Source organism: Rosa chinensis, chromosome 4 (assembly GCF_002994745.2).
Source record: "Rosa chinensis cultivar Old Blush chromosome 4, RchiOBHm-V2, whole genome shotgun sequence".
Taxonomy (NCBI): domain Eukaryota; kingdom Viridiplantae; phylum Streptophyta; class Magnoliopsida; order Rosales; family Rosaceae; genus Rosa; species Rosa chinensis.
Window position 1 is genome coordinate 60,579,289 of NC_037091.1, and position 23,859 is coordinate 60,603,147.

General features: G+C 40.3%; 3 protein-coding genes across 4 annotated transcripts; 1 reads left to right on the forward strand and 2 right to left on the reverse strand.

The window, feature by feature from the left end:
• Positions 1 to 7,948: 7,948 nt before the first annotated feature.
• LOC112199696 (cytochrome P450 CYP749A22) lies at positions 7,949 to 9,939 on the reverse strand. Its single transcript, XM_040518820.1, has 6 exons — positions 9,684 to 9,939; positions 9,381 to 9,604; positions 9,056 to 9,288; positions 8,689 to 8,929; positions 8,476 to 8,621; positions 7,949 to 8,369 (listed from the first exon to the last, which is right to left on the reverse strand). Exons 1-6 carry the CDS (start codon positions 9,937 to 9,939, stop codon positions 7,949 to 7,951), a joined length of 1,521 nt encoding a protein of 506 aa, XP_040374754.1.
• Positions 9,940 to 18,709: 8,770 nt separating this feature from the next.
• LOC121052602 lies at positions 18,710 to 23,727 on the reverse strand. Of its 2 annotated transcripts, none has more exons than XM_040517943.1 (2): positions 23,548 to 23,727; positions 18,710 to 19,463 (listed from the first exon to the last, which is right to left on the reverse strand). In XM_040517943.1, the coding sequence occupies exon 2, from the start codon at positions 19,396 to 19,398 to the stop codon at positions 18,829 to 18,831; it is 570 nt and encodes a 189-aa protein (XP_040373877.1). In that variant the 5' UTR covers positions 19,399 to 19,463; positions 23,548 to 23,727; the 3' UTR covers positions 18,710 to 18,828. The 2 variants fall into 2 exon arrangements, with proteins under 2 accessions (XP_040373877.1, XP_040373878.1); XM_040517944.1 differs by having other exon boundaries at positions 18,710 to 19,458; positions 23,543 to 23,727.
• Positions 21,115 to 23,500, forward strand: LOC112197578. The gene has a single exon (XM_024338312.1). It carries the CDS (start codon positions 21,147 to 21,149, stop codon positions 23,388 to 23,390), a length of 2,244 nt encoding a protein of 747 aa, XP_024194080.1. The 5' UTR covers positions 21,115 to 21,146; the 3' UTR covers positions 23,391 to 23,500.
• Positions 23,728 to 23,859: the final 132 nt, after the last annotated feature.

The following is a 23,859-nucleotide window of genomic DNA, read 5'->3' on the forward strand; positions in this document are numbered from 1 at the left end:
ATTCTCTGTTAACCAGCCAAGAAAAGAACAACATTTAACCCCCCAAAACCAAAACTCAACAAAACAAAGCAGAAGAAGCTTAAAAGGCAAAAACCCATGTCTAATATTGTTTCCTTCATTTCCCGATAAAGCCTCCACCGTTAACCCAATATTATAACTATTTCAACTATGTAAAGCAACCACGAACAGAGTGCTCTGCTCGAGGTTTTGCATTTCGAACTCATCCATCTCCAATCTCAATCAAAATTCGAGCTCATCTCTATCAAAAACCACCAAAGATTCAAACTTCCACACACATACATAAGCAATAGCCAAGAAAACTAAAACCCACAACGTTTTTTTCCAAAGAAAACAAAGGGTTTTCAACCAAATCAAAACCCTGAGCCGAAAACGGTGAGGAATGAAAACTTATCAAGTGAGTTCTGATTTTCTTGATGCTTAAGCTATAGCTTGAAGCAGTAGTAAAAACTCTTGCTATGTGGTAAGGAGATGGTGAGTTTGGAGGTGGGATTTTGTTGTTGGTGACTGAAATAGACCGCCATGTGGAGACAAAACCCGACCTGGAATTGAAATCTCCGATGAAGAAGCGGTTGAAGATGGTGGTGTTATAGGAAGAGCAGCAGTTGAGGTGGTAGTCGACTGAGAGAGTCAAGGAGGCGGTTTAGGAAGCAGGAGGAAGAAAAGAGAGAGCAAAAAAGTTGGTCAGGGAGGAACCCTATTGGAGTTGTTTTGAGATTTGTACACCATTCGAAATGGGAGCTGTTCAGAAGCGAATCTGCTCCGAATTTCAACAAGTAAGTTTTAAAGATTAAAGTTCCTGCTTTCTTGTCTTTTAAATTCCTTTACTTTCTGCAGGATTTTCAATATACGAACATGGGTTCGATTATTTAATAAAGCGGAATTGTGGGGATTCACGCTTAACAAACTAAGAGTGTTCATAATGCTCGGACTAAGAGCATCCGTAAGCATCAAATTGTGACCATATTAAAACCTTATTGTTTGGTCTAACCCAAAAGAGATTCTTGGAAATTTTTTTCTTGGTAGCATAGCTCGGAAATCTTATTATTTTAGTTTTCGTGGAAGTTTAGCTCCAAAACGAATATATCTTCTCTTCTTATTTTCAGGATGTCGAATGAACCTAGACTCGACCTTCCTATGCTTGACTCAACAGACTTGGATTACCACAGTTGGGTAACCGATGTTGAGAACCACCTCACTTCAAAGAGAATATTACCCATAATCCAGGCACCTAACCCGGATCGTGTGTTCGTGCGAACACCTACAAAGCATGCTTAAGCAGTTATCTTGATGCGACGCCATATGGACAAGGCAGTTAGATTGGAGTATATGTCGATCAAGGATGCAAAAGAGTTATGGGTAACGCTAGAAGAGCGCTTTGGCAATGTCCAAGATTCCCTCCTCCCTGACTTGAAGGTTCAATGGAATAATCTGCGCTTTGCTGATTTCAAGTCTGTTGCTGAATATAATTCAGAAACTCTTCGCCTACAGTCCATGTTGAGGTTTTGTGGACAACCTGTCACAGAGCAAGAGCTAATTGAGAAAACTCTCTTCACCTTCCCCGTTTCAGCCATTGTGGTATCAAAGCAATACCGCACTGAAGTCAATGCTGGAAGGATCATGAGGTTTCATCAGCTTATCAATCTCATATCTGTAGCTGAGAAACATGATAACATACTCGTGAGGAATTATAATTCAAGGCCCATTAGAACTAAAAGCGTTCATGAGGCGAATTATAATGCACCTAAAAGAGGGCGCAATGAGCGGAACCCTAAAAATAAGGGATATGAGGGACGTATGGGTCCATATAACCGCCCTAACAAGGAAGGAAACCGCAGGTTTGGTGTGGATACACGTGGTGGCAATGCCACACGTGGGAGAGGTGGTCATGGTGGTGGCGCCATGGCTTGTGGTGGAGGCGCTATGGCTCGTGGTAGTGGCACCAACCCTCCTAGGGAACGCCCACAACGTGCACAATGTGCACCTCAGTTAAAGGGAGGCAACCACAATGACATGTGTCATCGTGGATCAAGTGAGCATTGGTTCAAGCAATGCAAGGCAAGCGAGCAACTAGCTTCAAGATATAGGGCATATAGGGACCTGAGGGAGCAAGAAGTGTACCTTACAGAGGAAGAAGAAAATGGTGGAGACATCCATCTCACCACAGAGGACTTTAAAGCTGACGATGAAGTGCACAAGGATGCAGCAGACTTTGATTAGATTAGTCCTTTTATTTTTCAAGAATTTTTGTAATGGCAATATGCCTTAGTCAATAAATGACAATTGTATTAAACTCTTTCTTATGTGGTGCACCCAATGAAATATGATGTCTAGGAAAGTCATTGAGATTAATGGTACTTAAGAGAGTCTCGCTCCACCAACATCTCTCTCTACTTTCCTGGTCATATTTGATTGGAGTTACCAAACGAATAGAGTGACTACTATGTGTCTTAGTTTGATTTTATTTTGGATTAGACTTTTTGGGACCTTTGATGTAATCATTGGCTATCTTTATTAATAAAGTATCGTAATAATACGATATCATGGACATGTTTTAAATCCGAACTTTATTATTTTTCAGTATGTTTCCTGGAGAGTTGGAACACCTTGTTGATAGTGGCACCACACATACTATATTGCGACACAGGCAACTATTTCTATGGATGACACCTAGTTGATCTTCTGTGACTACGATGGCTGGACCATCACAATTGATTCATGGTCGAGGACCAGCTCAATTTATGTTGTCAAATGGCACAAGTATTAATGTCACTGAAGCTCTATATGCTCCTAGGGCTGGAAGGACCCCATTGAGTTTTAAAGATATAAGAGCCAATGATTTTCATGTGGAAACACATTGTGAGAATGGACAAGAGTTCTTTTGCATCACCTCTAATGACTACGAACATAAACGAGTATTAGAGAAACTTATGTGTCGATCTAGTGGGTTGTATGCAACCACTATTCGAATTATTGAATCCAACCATGTCATGAGAGATGACTTATGAGATTCTGACACATATAGGCTTTGGCATGATCGTTTGGGACACCCAGGTCGTGATATGATGATCCGTATATTAAAGACTTCACACGGACATCCACTTTTCAAAATGAAAAGGAGTCAGAACCAAAATTAGATCCAAGGTAGGGCTGGCGCCGCCTACCCTCTATGGCCCAAAAGTGGTATTGACGCCACCAATACCTCCTTAGTTCCTTTTTCTACTTCTAAAGTCAATTGTGACTTCATGGCTTAACCAGATACTTCCCTGGTTGATTCTAAAGCCCATCTTTCGTTTTGCAAAGCCTGCTCTTTAGCAAAATTAGGATCGATACCATCCTATGCAAAGGACACTAAAGAAAATATTCCATTCTTACAAAGAATCCAAGGTGATATTTGTGGACCTATTCAACCAACTTGCGGACCATTTAGATATTTTATGGTGTTGGTTGATGTATCGACACGATGGTCACATGTCATGCTATTGTCCACAAGAAATGCTGCATTTGCTAAACTCCTAGCACAAATCATTAAATTAAGGGCTCACCACCCTGATCATCCTATTAAGTCAATTAGTCTTGACAATGCTGGAGAGTTTACATCAAAAACGTTTGATGACTATTGCATGTCCATTGGGATTGAGGTTGAACACCATATTCCTCATATTCACACCCAAAATGGTCTCGCAGAAGCTGCCATTAAAAGACTTCAAATGGTCGTTAGAGCATTGGTTATGCGCACCAATCTCCCTGTTTCTGCTTGGGGCTATGCAATATTGCATGCAGCTGTGCTCTTTCGTTTGAGGCCTACTGCCACTCAACCCTTTTCTACATCCCAGATGGTTACTGGATATGAGCCTGATGTCTCACACTTACGCATATTTGGGTGTACAGTTTATGTGCCAATTGCGCCGCCACAGAGCACCAAAATGGGTCCTTAAAGACGATTAGGCATTTATGTTGGATATGACTCTCCAACCATTATCCGCTACTTAGAACCCTTGATCAGCAATCTATTTACCGCTAGATTTGCGGATTGTCACTTTGATGAGACAGTCTTCCCATCGTTAGGGGGAGATAGGAACAATAATGTTCAACAGGAACGACAGGAATTGTCGTGGTCTGTCCCCACTTTATCTTATCTTGATCCCCAAACCGCACAGTCCGAAATTGAAGTGCGGAGATCACATATACATGCTGCAAACGTGCCTACAAGGATTGATGTCCCTAAAAATCATAGACATGGCGCCACCCCTAGGGGTATTGGGCATGGCGCCTCCACTACTAATAGTGATGGCAATGTGGCTTAGGTCGGGCTCCCAGCAAGGAAACGTGGGAGGCCCAAAGGTTCGATGGATTCTCGCCCGAGAAAGAAAGCGAGTTTGGCACAGAAAGATCCATTAATCATTGACATAAATAACCCGTCTCATGAAGATATTCCGGATTATGGTTATGTCCAAGACACATCATTGGGGGACACTCCAATGTTAGAACCAATTCCAGGGAATAGGGAGATCTCCATGAATTACACTAGTGTACATGAGACGTTGAATCGAGATTCTATTATCCTTGATGATGTGTTTGCATATTCTATTGCTCAAAGAATTATAGAACATGATGATATCGAACCTCGCTCCGTTGAGGAATGTCAACGAAGAGCAGACTGGCCTAAATGGAAAGATGCGATCCAGGTTGAATTGGATTCACTAACAAAGAGACAGGTATTTGGCCCTATAACGCTGACATCTCTAAGTATAAAGCATGTTGGCCATAAATGGGTCTTTGTTAGAAAGCATAATGAGAAAAATGAGGTTGTTAGATATAAAACCCTCCTTGTGGTGCAAGGTTTCTCACAACACCCTAGAATCGAGTACGAGGAGACATATTCTCCCGTAATGGATGTTATAACGTTCCGCTACCTTGTCAGTTCGGTAGTTTCTGAAAAACTTAACATGCAGCTTATGGATGTGATTACAACATATCTCTATGGGAATCTAGATTCAGAGATATATATGAAGGTTCCAAATGGACTTCAATTACCTAAGTCAAGTGGCTCTAAACCACGAAGCGTGTTTTCAATAAGATTGAGACGCTCACTATATGGATTGAAACAATCCGGACGGATGTGGTATAACCGTCTAAGTGACTACTTGATTGGGAAGGGATATGCCAACAATGAAATATGCCCATGCGTGTTTATAAAGAGGACAAGTTCCAGATTTGCAATTGTAGCAGTTTATGTCGATGACATGAACCTAATTGGAACTCTCGATGAGTTAAAGGAAATTGCTAAGTACTTGAAATTCGAATTTGAGATGAAAGATCTTGGGAAAATACGGTTTTGCCTCGGACTAGAACTCGAGCACCGTAGTGATGGGATTATGATCCATCAGTCAGCATATACTCAAAAATTATTAAGGATTTTTAATGAAGATAAAGCAAAGCCTATGAGTACTCCCATGATCGGTCGTAGTCTTGAGCCTGAAAAAGATCCGTTTCGTCCAAGGGATGAGGACGAAGACTTATTAGAGGCTGAAGTGCCCTATCTAAGTGCAATAGGCGCATTATTGTACTTAGCTCAATGCACAAGACCAGACATCTCATTCGCAGTGAACTTGTTAGCTCAACACAGTTCTGCGCCAACACGCCACCATTGGATTGGCATAAAGACAATCTTTCGATACTTGAGAGGTACAATTGATATGGGCTTGTTCTATCTCTACAGAGAGAAAAGAAATAATAGAAGTGTGGGATCGGACTCCACAAGGCAAAACGCCACCTTTCGTGCTCCTCCTCCCTTCCATCAAAATGACAATGATGTCTTGATGGGTTTTGCTGATGCAGGGTATCTGTCTGACCCTCACAAATGTCGCTCCAAAACGGGTTATGTCTTTACCATGGGAAGCACTGCGATATCTTGGAGGTCTACAAAGCAGACCCTTATTGCTACTTCCTCAAATCATGCAAAGATTATCGCTCTACATGAAGCCGTGCGAGAATGCATATGGCTAAGGTCTGTAGTTAGACACATTCGAGGAACTTGTGGTTTGAAGTCTACCACAGATGAACCTACATGCATTTATGAAGATAATGCAGCTTGTATTGAGCAAATGAAGTTAGGTTTCATCAAGGGCGACAACACCAAGCATATATCGCCTAAGTTCTTTTACAATCAGCAACAAACACTTCTAAATATTGAAGTGAATCAAATCCGTTCAGAGGATAACGTAGCGGACTTGTTTACCAAGTCGTTACCTAAATCCACCTTCGAGAAACATGTGAAGAGCATCAGATTAAGAAAGTTATCCGAACTCCCATAATTTTAGAAATCAGGGGGAGACCTTGACATCAGGGGGAGGTATGATGTCTACATGTTTGATCTCCAAGAGTGAAGGACGTGTTGTGCTCTTTTTGCCCTTCGACCAGGGTTATTTTTGTCTCACAGGGTTTTTGTTACCTGGCAAGGTCAAAATGTCATCACCGAGTTTGAGCGGCACAAGGGGGAGTGTGGAAGGATGTCGACTACTCCACATTCACGCGCGTTGTGCTCTTTTTCTCCTTCGACCAAGGTTTTTTTTTTCCCACAGAGTTTTTATTACTTGGCAAGGTTTTTGACGAGGCAACTTAGAAGCGTATAGCAGAGGCAACACTATTGACATGAAATATCCAAGGGGGAGTGTTGTAAATGATAATGACTATTCATGCAATTGGTATTGCTTAATGTATGCGATTGACAGACTCATAATGTATGCGATTGATATACTTGTAATGTGCGATTGATTAGTATAACTATTATGTATTGCCTTTTGTATACATGATGTAACCCTATATAAACCTCATGGTGAGATGAATACAATACAATTATCCAATTCTCTCCAACATATCTTTGTTATATTTAGTATTTCTTACACACCTTAGGTTCTGTAATCACCATTTGAGTCAAATGACCATGCCACTGAAAAAATTCTTCCCTATGGTAAAAGTTGAAATGTTTATAGAATTTGCTGTGTATTCTTCTCATTGAGAGGTAAGCATTATATACACAAAGGATTACTAAATTACAGCTATCTAGATCCTTAATTAGTCTAAGCAATTACAATGAGTTAGCTATTTAAATCCTTAGTCTAGGCAATTACATAATGGAGAGGAAGCTAAGATCAAGCAATTAGGAAATACATTGAATCTGGACAAAGAGGATTAATTAGGTGGTTTAACAGAAGTGATAAACTATTCTAGAAGCTTATAGTAGGAAAACACAGAAAGATTGAAAAGATCAATAGCAGGCCTTCCAAGTAACACATTTTTCTTATTGATTTTGTTTTCTTGACATAATCCCATCACAAACTTATAAAAATTCCTTGGCTGCATTAGTGATACACATATTTTTATTTTTCTGTAGATTACCAGAAGCTGATGCTACACATAATAACGCCTTACATAGGCCTTTATGACTTTTGGTATGTACCACATTTGTCCAATCAAACTTGAATTTTTCCTTTTTCTGCTGGAATGCAAAATGTCTGTTGTTGTACTCAATAGTTTTCTATATAGTTGTTCACTTCTCATTTCTAGGATCAAAGTTAGAATCTCCCTCACCCAGGTATGGTTCTGTACAGCTTGTTGATTTAGCTATTTGTAGTGAGCTTCATACTTCAAAGTTTCAACTCGACAAGACCAAATCTCCACCCTTTCAAGCAAAGACTTACAATATGTCTGCAAACTAAGAAATGTTAAAAATGTATTGGCAGTGGAACTAGTGGTGGATTGCACATGCTAACTCAGAAATATGATGTTTATTTATTTGGGTTGGAGATGGCATATCAGCAACTATTCTGATTCTTGACAATCAGTTTAGCAGTTTCATTTTTATAAGCTAGCATATCCAATACACCAACTGCAAGATTCTATGGGGAGTTCCTCTTATTTCCACAGCTCAAAGTGAGCGTAGAGATAATTGAACTCCATGCTGTGGGCAAACAGTGAGATACTGAGAAGGCGAGTGGACATAAGCCGGGGAAAGGGTGAATGAGTAGCGTTGTAGAATCATTGACAGAGCGATCTTTGCTTCAATGGTGGCAAAGTTGAAGCCTACACATATTCTAGGTCCCAATCCAAATGGCATGAATGCAGCCATGTTGTCATTAGTAGCTTTAGCAACCCCTTCAGAGAAACGCTTTGGTTTGAAGAGTGTCGCATCTTGTCCCCATAATTGAGGATCATGGTGAAGTGCTAGAGTTGGGACAAGCAATTCAATATCAGCAGGAACTATGATTTTTCCCAGTCTAACTTCCCTTGCAACTTTCCTTATAAGCATAACAGCAGGAGGATATAACCTTAGAGTCTCATTGATGATACTCATCTGCATCAATAAAATCAAACTGTCAACAAATGAAGATGAGTTTCAAACTTAATTGCACATATCTACCAATTTGACAAGCATATTTTAACTGAGTTATCGACGTTCTTACAGTTTTGAGTTTGGCAAGGCCATCATAAGTTGGATTTTCTTTACCAAATAATTGCAGGACCTCCTTTCTTGCTTCATCTTGCCATTCAGGATGGAGTGCCAGAAGAAGAACAGTCCAAGCAAGCAAAGTATTGGTGGTGTTTGAGCCCAAAAGGCTCAAAAGAGACAGTTTGCACGCCAACTGGTTTTGGAGCCAAACAGGTGGTCTCTTGTCCAGCAAAGTAAAACGTCCTGCACTCCTCAACCAATTCATCCACCGAAATCCTCTGCTTGTCATTTGTACCATGATGAGCCTTCAAAAGCAATCCTAGAAAATCACTCCCAAAGCTGTCTTCTTCTCCAATGATTGCCTCCTCTTCTCTTTTCTTAACAATATCCATTATGGAGTCACGTATTCCTTTGTCAAGTTTGTCTGATTCAATGTCATCACTGGTTCTAAACACCTTACTGGGATTTTGAATGAAAGTCTAAACTTAATAAGTGATCATGACCAGTGATATATATTCACCAATCAAAGGATACTAAAGGAAATGATCGATTTTTGGGTTAAAATTGAGAGAGCAAGCAAGTTACCTAATGCCAGGAAACCTGATTTTGAAAAGATTTCGGAAGATTATGACGATTAACTTTGACAACTTCTCAAAAAGGTTCTTGCCTTCTAAGTAGCTGCTGCCAAATGCTGTCCTTGAAATTACTTCTGAAGTGTACAACCTAAATTCTTCAACCACATCAATCTCTTTCCCTTCATGACCTTTCCACCTCTCTACCATCGTCTCAGCACTAGCTTTCATGTCTGCAAACATATTCTACCAACACAATACCACAAATGCAATTATTAGCAACTTTGATGATTCTCTTTTTTATAAACACATTCCAGTAAACTGCAGTTAGAACTTACTTTTACTCTCTCTCCACGGAAGGCATGGTTAGACAGCTTTCTCAGCTTTTCCCATTTTTCACCTTCTGTCACCGAAATGCTATCTCCTACTAGTTTCTTCACGAGTTTAGAAGCTTTCGGTTTTGGATAAACTCCATCTTTGTTAAGGAGGATCTCTTTGCACAATTCAGGTTCTGTAACAACCAAAACAGGTTGTGGACCATACCATTGAAGAAAATTCCTCCCTGTGTAGCAGCAATGACTAAATTATATCTATGAACAAAGTTTATAAAGAAACTATAGTTGAGTTAAGACTTGTAATACCATAACTCTTGGACCATGCATGAATATGGGGTTGAACATGAGAAGAGATATCGTGTGATAATTTCATTGGCCTGCTCATCGCTTCGTTTTGCATGCTAATAATTTCTTTGGCGTTCCCATAGAGAAATCTGTAAGAAGGACCTTTGATTCCCTGCAGAACCATCAGATTCTGAATGCGAGTCGGCATCCACCATAGTTTGTGAAAGGCCTTGATCAGAGCTAAGAGAATCAACACACAGAGGAAGCTTAAAATCATGGTTCTGGTTTTTGTGTTTTTCTTTCTCTGACTCAGTTCACTATTTAACTTTGTTCTTTTAGTTGTTAATGATTATTAATTTTGGATATCCAGGAAGGCAGGAACTATGAGACAAACAAGACGCCATCTTGTCCACATTGATCAATATGACCTTGTATTAATATATTGCATGTCTTACAACAATGCTAAGAGAAGAAAACAACAGGTGAATTTCTAACTTGATGCATTTTTGATCTTTGGTATTTGTCATGGTTAGAGCTAGTCGGCAGAGAATCTGTCCATTAAGGGTAGTTATATATGTTGACTTCAGGTGGCCAAATATATAGTTCCTCACATAATGATTTTATTTAACTCAATTTCTCATACTTTTCTTTGTTGGAATGCAGAATTTGTGTCTTCCATTTATTCACTATTCACTTTTAGGCACCAAAGTTAGAATCTTTCTTATCATAAGCTGTTAGGATTGTAACACTGCTCGTTGATTCTATAGAGCTTGATGGATCACGGAGAGCTTCCAACTATTTTAAAAAAAAGTTTAATAATTTGCATGTGACATAAAAACAAAATTAGTATCACCCTGCAAGACCCAAAACTCCACCTTTGCCATGGAATCAAAGGTTAAGATATGTAAGCAACCATGAAGGGGTTAAACATCTAATGGGCAATTGGCTGATTGGCCAAAAAATAAAAAAGCATGCATAGGAAGTGTCCTTATTTCGTGAGTTGCATATATTAATTCAGAGATGTGATGTTTTATTTAGGGTTAATTACATATAAATGTATCTTTCAATGTTTTTTTAGGTATAAGGACACAAACTAATTTTTTTTCTTATAAGGCCACTAGATTAAAAAGGGTGTTATATTTTAGATATAAAAACTAACATATTTACATAAATGTCATTAGAGTAAAAAGTCAACAATCATTGTCTCTCCTCTCCGGCGAGGTCTCCGGTCAACTCCGGCTGACCTACGGCCAACTCCGGCGACTACAAAAGCTACTGTCACTAACACCAAAAGCTACTGTGGCTAGCAACAAAAGCTACTCTGATAAGATTTCCGGCAACTTTCGGTGAGGACACAAAAGCTACTATCACAGCAATAAAAGCTACTGTCACTAGCAACAAAAGCTATGCTAGTGAGATTTCTGGTGAGGTCACAAAAGCTAATATCACCAGCAACAAAAGCTATTGTCACAAACAAAAACTACGTTGGTGAGATTTCCAACGAGATCACAAAAGCTACTGTCACTAACAACAAAAACCACTGTCACTAACAAAAAAAGCTACTGTTACCAATAATAAAAGCTACTATGACCAACAAAAGCTACACTCCTCAAAATCAAAATCCACTATCCCCACCAACAAAAGCTACTGTTACAAATACCAAAAGCTACTGTCATCAACACCAGAAAACTACTCTCACCAATAACAAAAACTACTCTTACCATCACCAAAAGCTACTCTCATAAATGTCAAAAGCTATAACCAAGCAGAACAAAATCTAGTGACACAAACCTACCAACAGAGAACGCTAATCACTACATGTCCATAAATCAATCACAAAATCTAGTGACAAAAGCCAACAATGCATCAAATCAGGCATAGGGAACAAATGAGTTTCTACCTTTTCCAAAAACAGTAACAATACAAAATTAAAACCACAAATCTATACCAAAATCAAAAACTCAGCAAAATAAATGGCATTGAGGACAACTCGTCACCGGAAAGAAGTCGAACGAAATCGAATCAAGGACAGGTGCCGGAATCTCATTTTCAGATGCGAAGGACGGCGGCTTCAGCCACAATTCTCCCAGCTACAAGCTCAATTTCGAGGACGACACCACATGAGTCGACAACATCCTCCTCTGGTTGCGGCTGTCGGCCTTCGCCACCTGGAGTTTGACCCCGCCTGAGAAGTTGACCACTAGCTGGTGTATTCTGAACGACTTTCTAGAGGAAGATGAGGACAACTGAAGCTGGAGGTCACCGAAGGCGAACAATCTAAAGGAGAAGCGTCACCGATCGATGCTTCAACGGATCTCCCAAGCTCAGATCTGCTTCAAATCAGCATCGAGATTAGAGAAAACGTGGGAGAAAGAGGAGGAGGTGGTGAAACAATGCCGCCTCGTTTCGCTCCGATCCGTAACAAAGCTTCTCTCCGTCGAGATCTTTCGGCCAGGGATGAGCAATCGTCGGTTGCCGCCAAGGGAGAGCTTCTCACGTTGGAGATGTTCTTCGTCGGCGATGCCATGGATGACAGCCACAGAGAGAGAGAAGGTTGAATCGCGGACGAGAGAGAGAAAAGAGAGAACGATGGGTCTGTTTTTTTTTTTTTGAAGAGAATGGATTGAATAGGATCTCAGGTTGGTTTTGACGTCTTGTTAAATGAAAGGGTAAATTTGTCAGAGACAAAATAATTTGAAGGTGAAAGTGGCCTTAAGAAGACAAAAAGAGTTTTGTGGCCTTATGGCTAATTAGAGTTTCAAAATGACACTTGTATGTAATTTTCTATTTTATTTATTGGAGGTGTGGTGTTTAATTAAGCACCATTTTGATTCTTGACAAACAGTTTAGCAGTTGCTGTTTCATAAGCTAGCATAATATATATCCAACTTTAAGATTTTATGTGAAGTTCTGGTCTTCACAGCTCAAAGTGGGTGTAGAATTACTTGAACTCCATTATGAGGGCGAACAGTAACATACTGAAAAGGCGAGTGGACATAACCTGGGGAAATGGTAAATGAGTAGCGTTGTAGAATCATTGACATAGCTATCTTTGCTTCAAGGGCAGCAAAGTTGAATCCTACACATATTTAGGGTCCCAATCCAAAAGGCATGAAGTCGGCCATGTTATCATTAGTAGCTTTAGCAACCCCTTCAGAGAATCGCTCTGGTTTGAACAATTCCACTTCTTTTCCCCAGAACTAAGGTTCATGGTGAAGTGCTAGAGTTGGGACGAGCAATTCAACATTAGCAGGAACCAAGAGTTTTCCTAGTCTAACTTCCCTTGAAACTTTCCTTGCAAGCAAAATAGCAGGAGGATATAACCTTAGAGTCTCATTAATGATCATACTCATTTGCATGTATCAAAATAAAGAATAAGAGATTGAGCAACCAAGATTAGTTTCAAACTTAGTTGAACGTTTCAGATTATCAAATGAGTTAGAAAGAGGGATCTGACTGTTTTTAATTTGGCAATGCCATCATAAGTTGGAGTTTCTTTACCAAATAACTGCAGGACCTCCTTTCTTGCTTCCTCTTACCATTCAGGATGGAGTGCCAGAAGAAGAGTAGGCCAAGCAGGTAAAGTATTGGTGGTCTCTTGTCCAGCAAAGTAAAACGTCTTGCATTCCACAACCAATTCATCCACCGAAATCCTCTGCTTGTCATTTGTAGCATGATGAGCCTTTAAAAGCAGACACAGGCCATAGAAAGTTACGGCATCAAACTTCAATTTTTCTTACCACAGGCATAGGCCATTCGTAAACTTGAAATGTGTATACCAACATGCTGGAAATAACAGACTTAATAAGTTGTAAACGCCCTGCCATTGACAAAAGAGTCCTCATCCAGCTCGATAATTTTATCTTGATTTTGTCCACAATCTGAGTAAAATAAGAAGCACGAGGCTTGCCATGAAATATCGGGGCACCCAAATACATGAATGGAGCAGACCCCAAAGGAACGCCCAAGAAATTTGAAATAGAATGCCGCCTTGAATGCATACTCTTCCCAATAAAAATATGAGACTTCTCCTTGTTAATGACTTGCCCAGAAATGGTACCATACTCATCAAAGAACCTCATAATCTTCAATAATTTGTGCTTGTCACCCCAGCAAAAAACAATAACATCATTTGAAATAAAACATGGGCAAGAGCAAGAGTGCCTCGTGGAGATGAAATATGTTGCAATTGCCTGGAAGAAACGAGTAAAGTGATTCCACAGTTAAGGACCTTCTCTGCCAAGCAAAAGAGTAAGGGAGAAAGAGGATCACCTTGACGCACACCCGTCTCACATGAAAAATACCCCACATGTCTCCCATTAATAAGAAGAGAAAGCTTGGCAGTGATTTGAGCGTTTTTCATTCGCCTATTGCGTAACAATCAACACGGTCATCAAAGATGGGAAGTATTTACGTCCTAGTTTATCGTACCTAGGGGATTACGAGCTAGCTAAGAATCTTATGGTTCTAGGTCACCGACAATCACTTGCACAAAACAAATAAAACTAAAAAAAATGTTAAACAAGGCACCGAGCCTCATTCAAGCATGACTTTGCATCACACAAAGTCACATAGACAGCCTTGCACCAAGCAAGGCCTATATAGGGCCGTGAAACACACAAAAGTGCTTGTAATGCTCACGCCCACATGGATTTACAAATGAATGGTAGTGGGAAAGTCACAATATTTTTGGATTTTCATAAATGATAAATAAACTAACTAACTACAACATAAAAATAAGATAGATAGAAGGATGGGATGCATCGCATCAAGGGTCACCATGGAATTCAAGATTCTCCACACAAATCTAAAATTATATGGAACGATGATGATTAATTCAAATGGTGCTTCAAATGTTTTGTCGGATTTCCATTTAGCATTAAGAGGTTGAAAAGAAAGCTAAATTGATTGTCATAAAATAGTAGTCAAACCCTAAGCAAAAACAAGAAGAAGAAAGAATACGTAGTTTTTGGCTACCCTCTACTAGTCTCAAACCTTATGCCTTGTTAGGGCCATAAGTGCTCAAAGCTAAATGCTTTATGTTTTGACAATCGATTGTAACACACTCTAGCAACCATCACCACAAATAATAAGGTCGAAAAGAATATTTGTGATAACAATTACCCTTCCCAACAATTCCAAATACTATTCCGACAATCAAGGGTAATAATACTCAAAATTGGGTGATTGGAGGACCACAATCTAAGAAATCCAGATGGAAATAGAGATATGCAATGGGCAAATTCCACCATACTCATGCCATAATCTAAATTGAAATATAAATTCCCCAATTTAATTTTCCAATTTCAACACACCAAACATAGATTAAGGAGGGGAAAACCTAAACCATAGATCTAGAGTGAAGAAATTAAAGCAAGAGTACACAAATCATATGAATAAACATCAATTTTATTAATTCCTCAACAAAACCATATAAAACTAAACTTGGGTTTCAAAACCCTAAAACCATGAGAGGTCACACACAAGTATATATCAATACACATCAATAACACCATAAGCAAGAAATAAGAGAGAGAAAGAAGAGGGAAAGAGAGGAGAAATCCATGAAATTTAAGGCAAAGCTTGTCACTAGCTATTGCCATAACTTCATGGCTTCTCTTGCTACCCTTAGGAAGCCATGGTGTAGAGATGGTGGCCTATATACCGGAAATGTGTGTGTCTCCTCCTTGTGCAAGCTTACATGTGAAGAATGGGGGATGAAGAAGAGAAGAAGAGGTGAGAAGAGAGAGAAGTCCCAAATTCGGCCAAAAGGCCTAGGGTGAAGAAAAATGGGTCTTAAGCTTCTGAAATGTGTGTGCAAAGGTGCTTAAATACCCCATTGGGTTCAAGGGTCAAGATTAGACTTGTACCCTAGATCTAAGGGCTCAAAAACAAGTAGAAAAATGATAAAATAAAAATACTAAAACAACCTAATAAAAATGTAAAGAATTAGGAGATTAGAAAACATTTTGGAAAATAAAAAGAAAACCGGAGGGTAAAAGTGTAAGTAAGTGTGTGTCTAGTGTGAATACAAATAAATATCTTCATCCACATGTGTGATGTGTGTGAAATGTGTGGTCAACTAATTATTATTGTCATTACATCAATTTTGAATTTGAAATTTGAATACAAAGATGTAATACAAGTAGGCTTGGGTCTTCACTTGTGTGCTTCTTTGGTCTTGGGCCTCGAACTTTTTACTATCGGGCCAAGTTGACTTGGTTGACCTGATGGTCAACCAGTTGACTTTTTGTCCTTTAGTCGAAGTTGACTTTTTGCTCGAATTCGCTATTTCTTTCATCTTTTTTCTCTCTTGACCATAATTTCCTACAAATGAAGAAAACAGAGTAATACTACGAAATAATGCTTGAGTATTCGTTAATTTCAAGGTAGTTAGGGCTAGAACCACATATAAATCGCGTGTGAATCAGGCAGACAAAAGTAAAGCACGCACCCACTGCACAAAGACCGGGTGAAATCCAAAAGCCTGAAGAACATGAAGAAGAAAATCCCATGACAGAGTATCAAAAGCTCTAGTAATATCAACCTTAATTGCAAGATTTCCTCCATGACATTTGGAGTCCAACAGATTGAAGCATTCTGATGTCGTCAATATACAATCTGATATGTTCCTTCCCGCAACAAAAGCATATTGTTGAGGTGAAATAATACGTGATGCAATTGGACACAACCGAAGAACTATGATCTTTGGAATAAATTTGAACACAAAATTGGTGAGAGCAATAGGGCGGAACTGCTTTATGGAATCAACATGATCAACCTTTGGGATTAAAATTATGAGGCCGGAGTTAAAAGAAGCTGACAACTGACCATGCTAAAAGAAATACTGAACTGCATTAATGACATCGACACCAAAAACCTCCCAGCAAGAGATAAAAAAATGACCATTAAATCCATCCGGCCTTGGAGCACTATCAGGATCCATTGATTTGACAGCCGCCCAAATTTCCTCCAGCATTGAAACACTAGTAAGCACTATATTTTCCTCAATAGTAATCAACTAACCATAGATTGAATCACCCTGGACACCAAACCATTATCTTGATAGTCTGCCTGTTTAGCGAAAAGATTAATATAATAGCCCAGTATATGAGTTTGAATAGAATGAGGATCCTCAAGCACCTGATCACCATCACAAAGTACAGTAATAGAAGAACGATTCCGGCTAACTCTACACATAGCATGAAAATAAGAAGAATTACGGTCTCCTTCAAACAACCACCGCAACCTTGATTTTTCTCGCCATAAAATTTCCTGTCGGCCAATAAATTCATTCAAATTAGCCTGCAATTCAGTCTCTTTTACAAAATCTTCCTCAGAACCCCCAGAAGCTGCAATCATACTTTGAATATCAGCGAGGGCTGCAAGATCCAACTCAACCCGACGATGAACATCCCCAAACACCTCCCAATTCCAAGTACGGAGAGCTTTCCTCAAGTTACACAACTTATATTGCAGAATAGAAAATGGACACCCGAAAGAAGTGGTAGACGACTAACAACTTCTAACAAAACTCATAAAGTCTTTTTGCTCCAACCACGAAATCGGAAAAGACTAAAATGAGGCCCCGAAAACTTTGAAAAAGACATGAGGAGTGGATTGTGATCTGAGCAAACCATGGGCAAGGTGCAACAATCAAACTTATCCCATTCATCCATCCAATTCAAATTAGCAAGACTTCTATCTAACCTTAGTTCCACATTTCCACAAAAACCACCTCGTCTGACCCATGTAAATTCTGCCCCTTTAGTATCCGCATGAATAAGCTCACAAACATCTGACATTGCTTGAAATTCTTCACATGAACGCCTACAAGAGGGGCACCACCTTTCTTTTCATGAGCCCCAAGAACTGCATTAAAATCACTGAAAACTAACCACGGCCCAGTAACAAAACGACCTTTAACATCAGCAATATCTTCCCATAACTTCCGGCGGCCAGCCATTGTAGTACGAGCAATTTCCAGAATCAAACATCACTTGCAAAGAAACCTGCTGATCAGAGGCAAACAACACCCTGATCCAAGGTGCAAGAGAAATCTTGCAGAAAACCCAAAGATTAGGTAATGAAGAACCTCGGTCATTTGTACCAACAACTCTCATGCCTAACGATCGCCAGAAGGATATGGGAATTGAATCCAAGGCAACAAAAGGCTCTGCTATACATAGAACGTCAGGGTTGTGAGCCAGTACAAACTCTCTTAAAGCATCCTGAGTGGGGTCATTAGCAATACCCCTTAAATTCCAATAAAAGATCTTCATTGAGTACTCAAACGTTGTAGATAAGCTTCCCGGCTCTCTGCTTTCGCTGCCTTTCTTGTTGACCTCCCAGAGGTCACATTAGTAAACTCTTGGGCAGTCTCATCGTCCCCTCATTCAGTTTTCTCATACCAACTCTCAATAGGAGAAGAAGAAACGTCATTAGTGGGAGCAACTAAGTCCGATTCACTATCAGACACTACTGTGCCCATACTAGAATCACCAACGTTGTGATCATTATTCCCTCTAACGGCGTCATCGCTCCTATGAGTTGTTGCAAGTAAATGTGGAGTCCCTGTGTTCTCCTCAGAGACAAGAACATCCTACACATTAGGACAAGTAGCAGCAACCATTCCCTCAATTGTTACAACCTGTTCAACAATTGGAGCAGCCCTTGCTCAACAATTGGAACTGTCACTTGCTCGATATTTGTTTGCTCAACAACTGGTATAACTGCTTGTTCAACAATTGCATCAATCCTGCCCTCTGGAGGAGGAGATTTTCTTGCAAAAGATGAACCTTCTCCATCCACATTAACTATGAGCTTAGTAGTTGGAGCCAACTCAACCTGCTTTTTCCCTTTGTACTCTTAAATAGACATAAACCTGCTTTGTTCTATGTCGACGCCGTCTAGGCTTTCCAGATCGGCCACTACTAGTCTCCCTCTCATCTGTTACCACTGGTTTCTGCACAAGTTTACATGCAGTAACCCTATGCCCAACATTGCTACAATGAGAGCAAAGATCAGGAAGGCGCTCATAACCAACCTCAATGACCATCATCTCCCCATTTTTATGACGTACAGCCAATTCACTAGGTAATTCTGCAGATAAATCAATGTCAATCAAAACCCTGGCAAAAAGTCCAAAGTTTCGATCTAAGGTATTCTAATCAACCTTCACTGGAACTCCAATTCCATTTGCTATTTCAAACAAAGTGATTGGCTCCCAAAATTCAAGACCAAGGTCCCAAAAATTCACCCAAACTTGAGCATTCGTGTTCTTCTGATGCGCAGGGGAGAAATTAGGGGTCCAACGCATAAACCTAAATATTCTAGGCTTAAGCGCGATCGCACCCTTCTCCAAAACAAGAAAGCGTGCTGCATCTGAGGAAAAGCTGAATGAGTAGTAGCCCTTCCCCATAGGTATAAGTCTCCAGTGACCGATCTCTCCCCAAACCAATCCTAGCTTACGGTGCAATTCAGAAGGAGAGTAGGGTTTAACATTGGCAGACGAATGGAGACGCCCTAGCAGCATATGTTTGCACTTCTCCAACCTAGATTGATACCCCTCCTCTGAGATAGTAATCGTCGTTCTCCCTTCGTGGATTACAGGCAAGGGAAGGTTAGCGATTGGAATCGCTGGCGTCGCCGTCACAGCCGCATAAGACTTTGGCGGCACAACTGCACTTCCATCCAAGAAAGACCACGGACAACTAAAACCAGATGTGGACATCATTGACAGGCAAGCGAGAAAAATCAGATCAAGATACAAGGCTCAGGCTATTGGAAACCCTAGCAGAGTGTTAGGACCCAATTCTATGATCTCCAAGTCCAAGTGTGTATCGAGGCCCATAATAGCTCTTTTGGCTGTGAAAGCCCATAGTAGGTCCAATTATGTAAAACGACGTCGTCGATGCTGACTATATAGCTGGAGTCCAGCTGCATTGTAGAAGGAATCTGAGAATTGAATTGAATTTGGCTTTTGTTTTTCTATTTCCTTTGTTTTCCATTTCTCTTAGGGTTAGGACCCTAACAACTGGTATCAGAGCTCCAAACCATGGGGCCGAGGAGAGCTGGAGATCCACCACCATATTCATCAACACCACCGCGTCCACCTGACCCAGGTAATTTGAGGATGAAGCTCCAAGTCGAGTTAGAAGAGACGGCGGCGGGATTTCGTGAGACAGCGGCGGAATGTCGTGAACTTCACAAATCCATGGCATCAATGGCGACGGAACAGGCTATATTTCAGTCCGAGATATTAAACGAATTGAGGCAATTTCGGTTGGAGCGAACAGCTCAGTTGAGGCCGCCGCCGCCACCACCAGCTGTAATGGCGGATCCCTACCATTACCAGCAGCACCAACCTCCGCTGTCGTCAAGACCACCAATCCTTCACCAGCAGCAAGGGGTATGGTACTCGAGCCAAAACCAGTACCAGTACCACTCATTACAGCCCCCGTCGCTTCCACAACAGTGGGTTCCACCACCTCACGCCGACCATCTACCTCCCTCGCTGGCCTATTATCATCCGCCACCGCCTCCTCATTATGCGCACCATCATTATCCTCAATCTCTTTCTCACGGACCTCCTCACTCTTATCATCCTCAGCAGCTCAATCGGGAATGGGGAGCTCAGAGTCCACCGAGGTTGGTGCAGCAGAAGTCGGGAATCGGGTTAGCTGAGAGGGGCCCAGAGATCAACTCGTTTTGCTCACCGGGTTCTTCTCCGATTATGACGACGGGCTCCGTTCAAGTGCAAGCTATGGGTTGTTTGAGCACGATGGATGAATCTAAAATTAAAGGCATTGAGGTTCCAATAGGTGTGAGCTTGGAGAATGGATTCGATCAACTTGGCCGCGATGTTGAATTGCAATCCGAGTATGACAAAGTGTTTGTTGCTGTTGTGAATCCAGAACCAGTGGCCCAACCGTCTTGGTTGTTGAAGCAGACCGAACAACGAAAATTCACGCTACATGATGGCAATGGAAACACATGCAATTGCTACAGCAGTAGCTTGGGCTCCCAAGAGAACAACAGTGATGTAAGTTCAGTGCCTCCTATAGTTTCTGAAGCTCTGAAAGTTCAAGAGACCTTAGATTCAATTCATTCCTTGTGTTTAAAAACTGAAAGAAAGAAACTTATTTGTGAAAATGCTACTGAGTACTTTGTTAGCCTTGCTGTCAATATTAACGTTGATGTCAATCATAATTCTATGAGTGAAGGACCTGAGTTGGTTACTGCTAGCTTGAAACAAGAGTTGGGTTTAGTTCCTACACAGGGAACCTCCATTCATCAAGTTAAACCATGGTCTGCCTATGACGTCGAAGTGAATGATGAGAGGTTAGAAGACCATGCTCTCCACCTGTTTGATAGAATGCCTAGGCCAGATGTGGACTTATCGAATGCTATATATTGGGTCGTTCTGGTAAAGCTGGGAGGTCAGGGGATGCTGAAGACCCATTTCCAATAACTAAAACCTATATGATTGGTTTTCCTGAAGGACATGAATCTTATGGTAAATCCAAGGAGTCTTTACAAGTGAACTTTGATACTAGTGATGCAGGTATAGATCAAGCTACCCACTCAATTGGTCCGGATGATAAAGAAAAAGATGGAAATTGTGATGGGAGTGGAGAGTCTGGAAACCGCAGCAGAAAGGGACCCATAGAAGAAAACTTATACAAAGATGATGATGCCAGTGATTTTGGGAAGATTTTTGCTGGTATACCTGAAGTTAGTGTTTTTTATTGGAATGTCAATTTGATTGCAGCTTGTGTCCGGTTTGGTGACAAAAAAAGTGGCCGTCAAATGTTTGATAACATCCTTTGCTCAAATGTGATTTCATGGGATGCCATACTCTCTGACTATTTCCAGAATGAAGACCACATGGAGGTAAAGCATATATTTCATAATATGCAAGGATTGGATGTCTATTGGAACGCTACGATAGCAGGTCTTTTAGTCAATTCTCAAGATAAGGAAGCTTTCACGTACTCTAAGAAAGTGAGGCAACATGAGATGCTTCCCACGCAATTCTCTTATGCTCCTATACTGAGTTGTTGCTCCAAGCTAGCTTCTTCATTTCAAGAGAGACAGAGCACTGCTTCACTGACATTAATGAAAATTTTACTTGCTAAAGTGTTTGAAATGGAAACTGATGGTGGGTTCGCAAACAATTTGGAGAAGATGTGTTTGTTTATTGCTCGTAGGTTTGAGATAATGGAAGGAAATGCACCAATATCTTGGAAGGATATGGAAACCAATTTGTTTGCTCTTAGTGTGGTCGTTGAGGTACACCTACAGGAAAGCCAAATCTTGGATTTTTCGGTCATTATGCAGTTGGTGATGATTTTGTCCACTAGGCCTTTGGATGAACTGAAGGGCATCATGTGTATTAATGTGCATAGTTCTCTTGGAGACATTGATGACTCCTATTCTAAGTGCATCTCTGTTTTTCAAACAATTGCTAGACCCTTACTGTTATTTCTTGCTGCTACCTTGCTTCTAAATAATGTGGAACGAGATGAGAATTTAATTGCAGCTCTTGCGTCATCTCTTGGGAAAGATTGTAGTGGTTGCATTAAAATTGGTGAGCTTGATCAGTCTTGCAAGAACATTTATCTATGTCATGAGCAATTCAAAGCATTGGTAAGGTCAAACTTGTACATCTGCAAATGGTTTGGGTTATCAGTGATATGCGTACAGGGGCTTACATTGTTATTGGCCATAATACTCAAAGCTATTGGGCTATGTCATTATTATGATGGTGATGATGATTATATTCTTGAGAGGTTTTCACTTCTGAATTACTCGCCTCATGGTGTCTTTAGCATCACTACTGATGGGTCCAAAAATGATGCTTGGCATGTACTGATGATCATTTTTGGGGATTATTTGTGGACTATGTCTGATCAACCTAAAGACAATATTCTTATTGGAGATATTGAACTACCTAGAGTACTTGCAATTTTTATCAGTGCATTGGTCCTAGGTGGAACTAATGATCAATTATTCTGGTATTACAAGTCAAAGATCATGAAGTATCTCAAGGAATTGGCTAAAGTCTTTGACATTAAGAGTCAATTGGAGACTCTGGTGGATTATCAAGTGCGGCCACCACAAAAGAAAATATGCTCCAGCTTTATGGTTGACTTTATTCTACTGCCCTTTACATCATCTTTTTGTAGCTTACACTTGCAGTTGGATGCTAAACGGGTTAAGACTTCACAGCATAGTCCTACCTTGTATCGCATTGCAGAAATACGTGTGAAGAATCTCAAGGTTCTGGCGATTGAGAAGTACTTGAGGGATGCAATTGAGTCATGGTTAGATGGAATTCTTGGTGAAAATGGTTCTTATGAGATTAAATGGGGTGGCAATTTTACTAAACAAGGATCATTGGATTATGGTGCAGACTTCGGGTTTGGACTTTACATTGATCACCATTATTACTTGGGTTACTTTCTGTATGGCATTTCAGTGCTTGCTAAGATTGAACTGGAATGGGGGATGAGGTATAAGCCTCAAGTTGATTCACTTGCTGCAGATTCCATGAACTTAGACAAGAGGACAGGTTTCCATTATTCACTGGGCAGATTATTTCTTAAACTTGAGGTCAAGTTTCAATTGAAGAGGGGTGGTGTTGTTAGGACCCAATTCTATGATCTCCAAGTCCAAGTGTGTATCGAGGCCCATAATAGCTCTTTTGGCTGTGAAAGCCCATAGTAGGTCCAATTATGTAAAACGACGTCGTCGATGCTGACTATATAGCTGGAGTCCAGCTGCATTGTAGAAGGAATCTGAGAATTGAATTGAATTTGGCTTTTGTTTTTCTATTTCCTTTGTTTTCCATTTCTCTTAGGGTTAGGACCCTAACACAGAGGCCATGACTAGGCAATGCCAGTGTACTATATTTGTCCAACCCATGAGAGAATAACAGAGTAAGTGTTGCTTACGTACATTCTTTTCTTTAAATAAAACCCTTAGCCCAGTGATAGGTAATTCATTATGTAAGTAAGAAATCCTCCAAGAATCTCCCTACCATAAACTGGTAAGTTTCTGTAAAGCCTGTTGATTTTAGATATTTATAGGTGCTTATGGATCACATGGAACATTTTCCAATTTGTTTTTAGAGAAAGAGTCAAAAAACCAAAAGCAATTTCAAGATCCTACCCAAGTTGCAGAAAACTGAAAT

What these genes read in the sequence shown, in the direction of transcription:
- LOC112199696 (XM_040518820.1), bottom strand. Translation starts at nt 9,939, where the DNA reads ATGATTTTAAGCTTCCTCTGTGTGTTGATTCTCTTAGCTCTGATCAAG. An exon ending in ATCAGGTTTCCTGGCATTAG is followed by an intron (nt 8,930 to 9,055) that starts GTAACTTGCTTG and finishes TCAAAATCCCAG; the next exon opens with TAAGGTGTTTAGAACCAGTG. An exon ending in TTTACTTTGCTGGACAAGAG is followed by an intron (nt 8,622 to 8,688) that starts ACCACCTGTTTG and finishes TTGGGCTCAAAC; the next exon opens with ACCACCAATACTTTGCTTGC.
- LOC121052602 (XM_040517943.1), bottom strand. Translation starts at nt 19,398, where the DNA reads ATGATGTCCACATCTGGTTTTAGTTGTCCGTGGTCTTTCTTGGATGGA.
- LOC112197578 (XM_024338312.1), top strand. Translation starts at nt 21,147, where the DNA reads ATGATTGGTTTTCCTGAAGGACATGAATCTTATGGTAAATCCAAGGAG.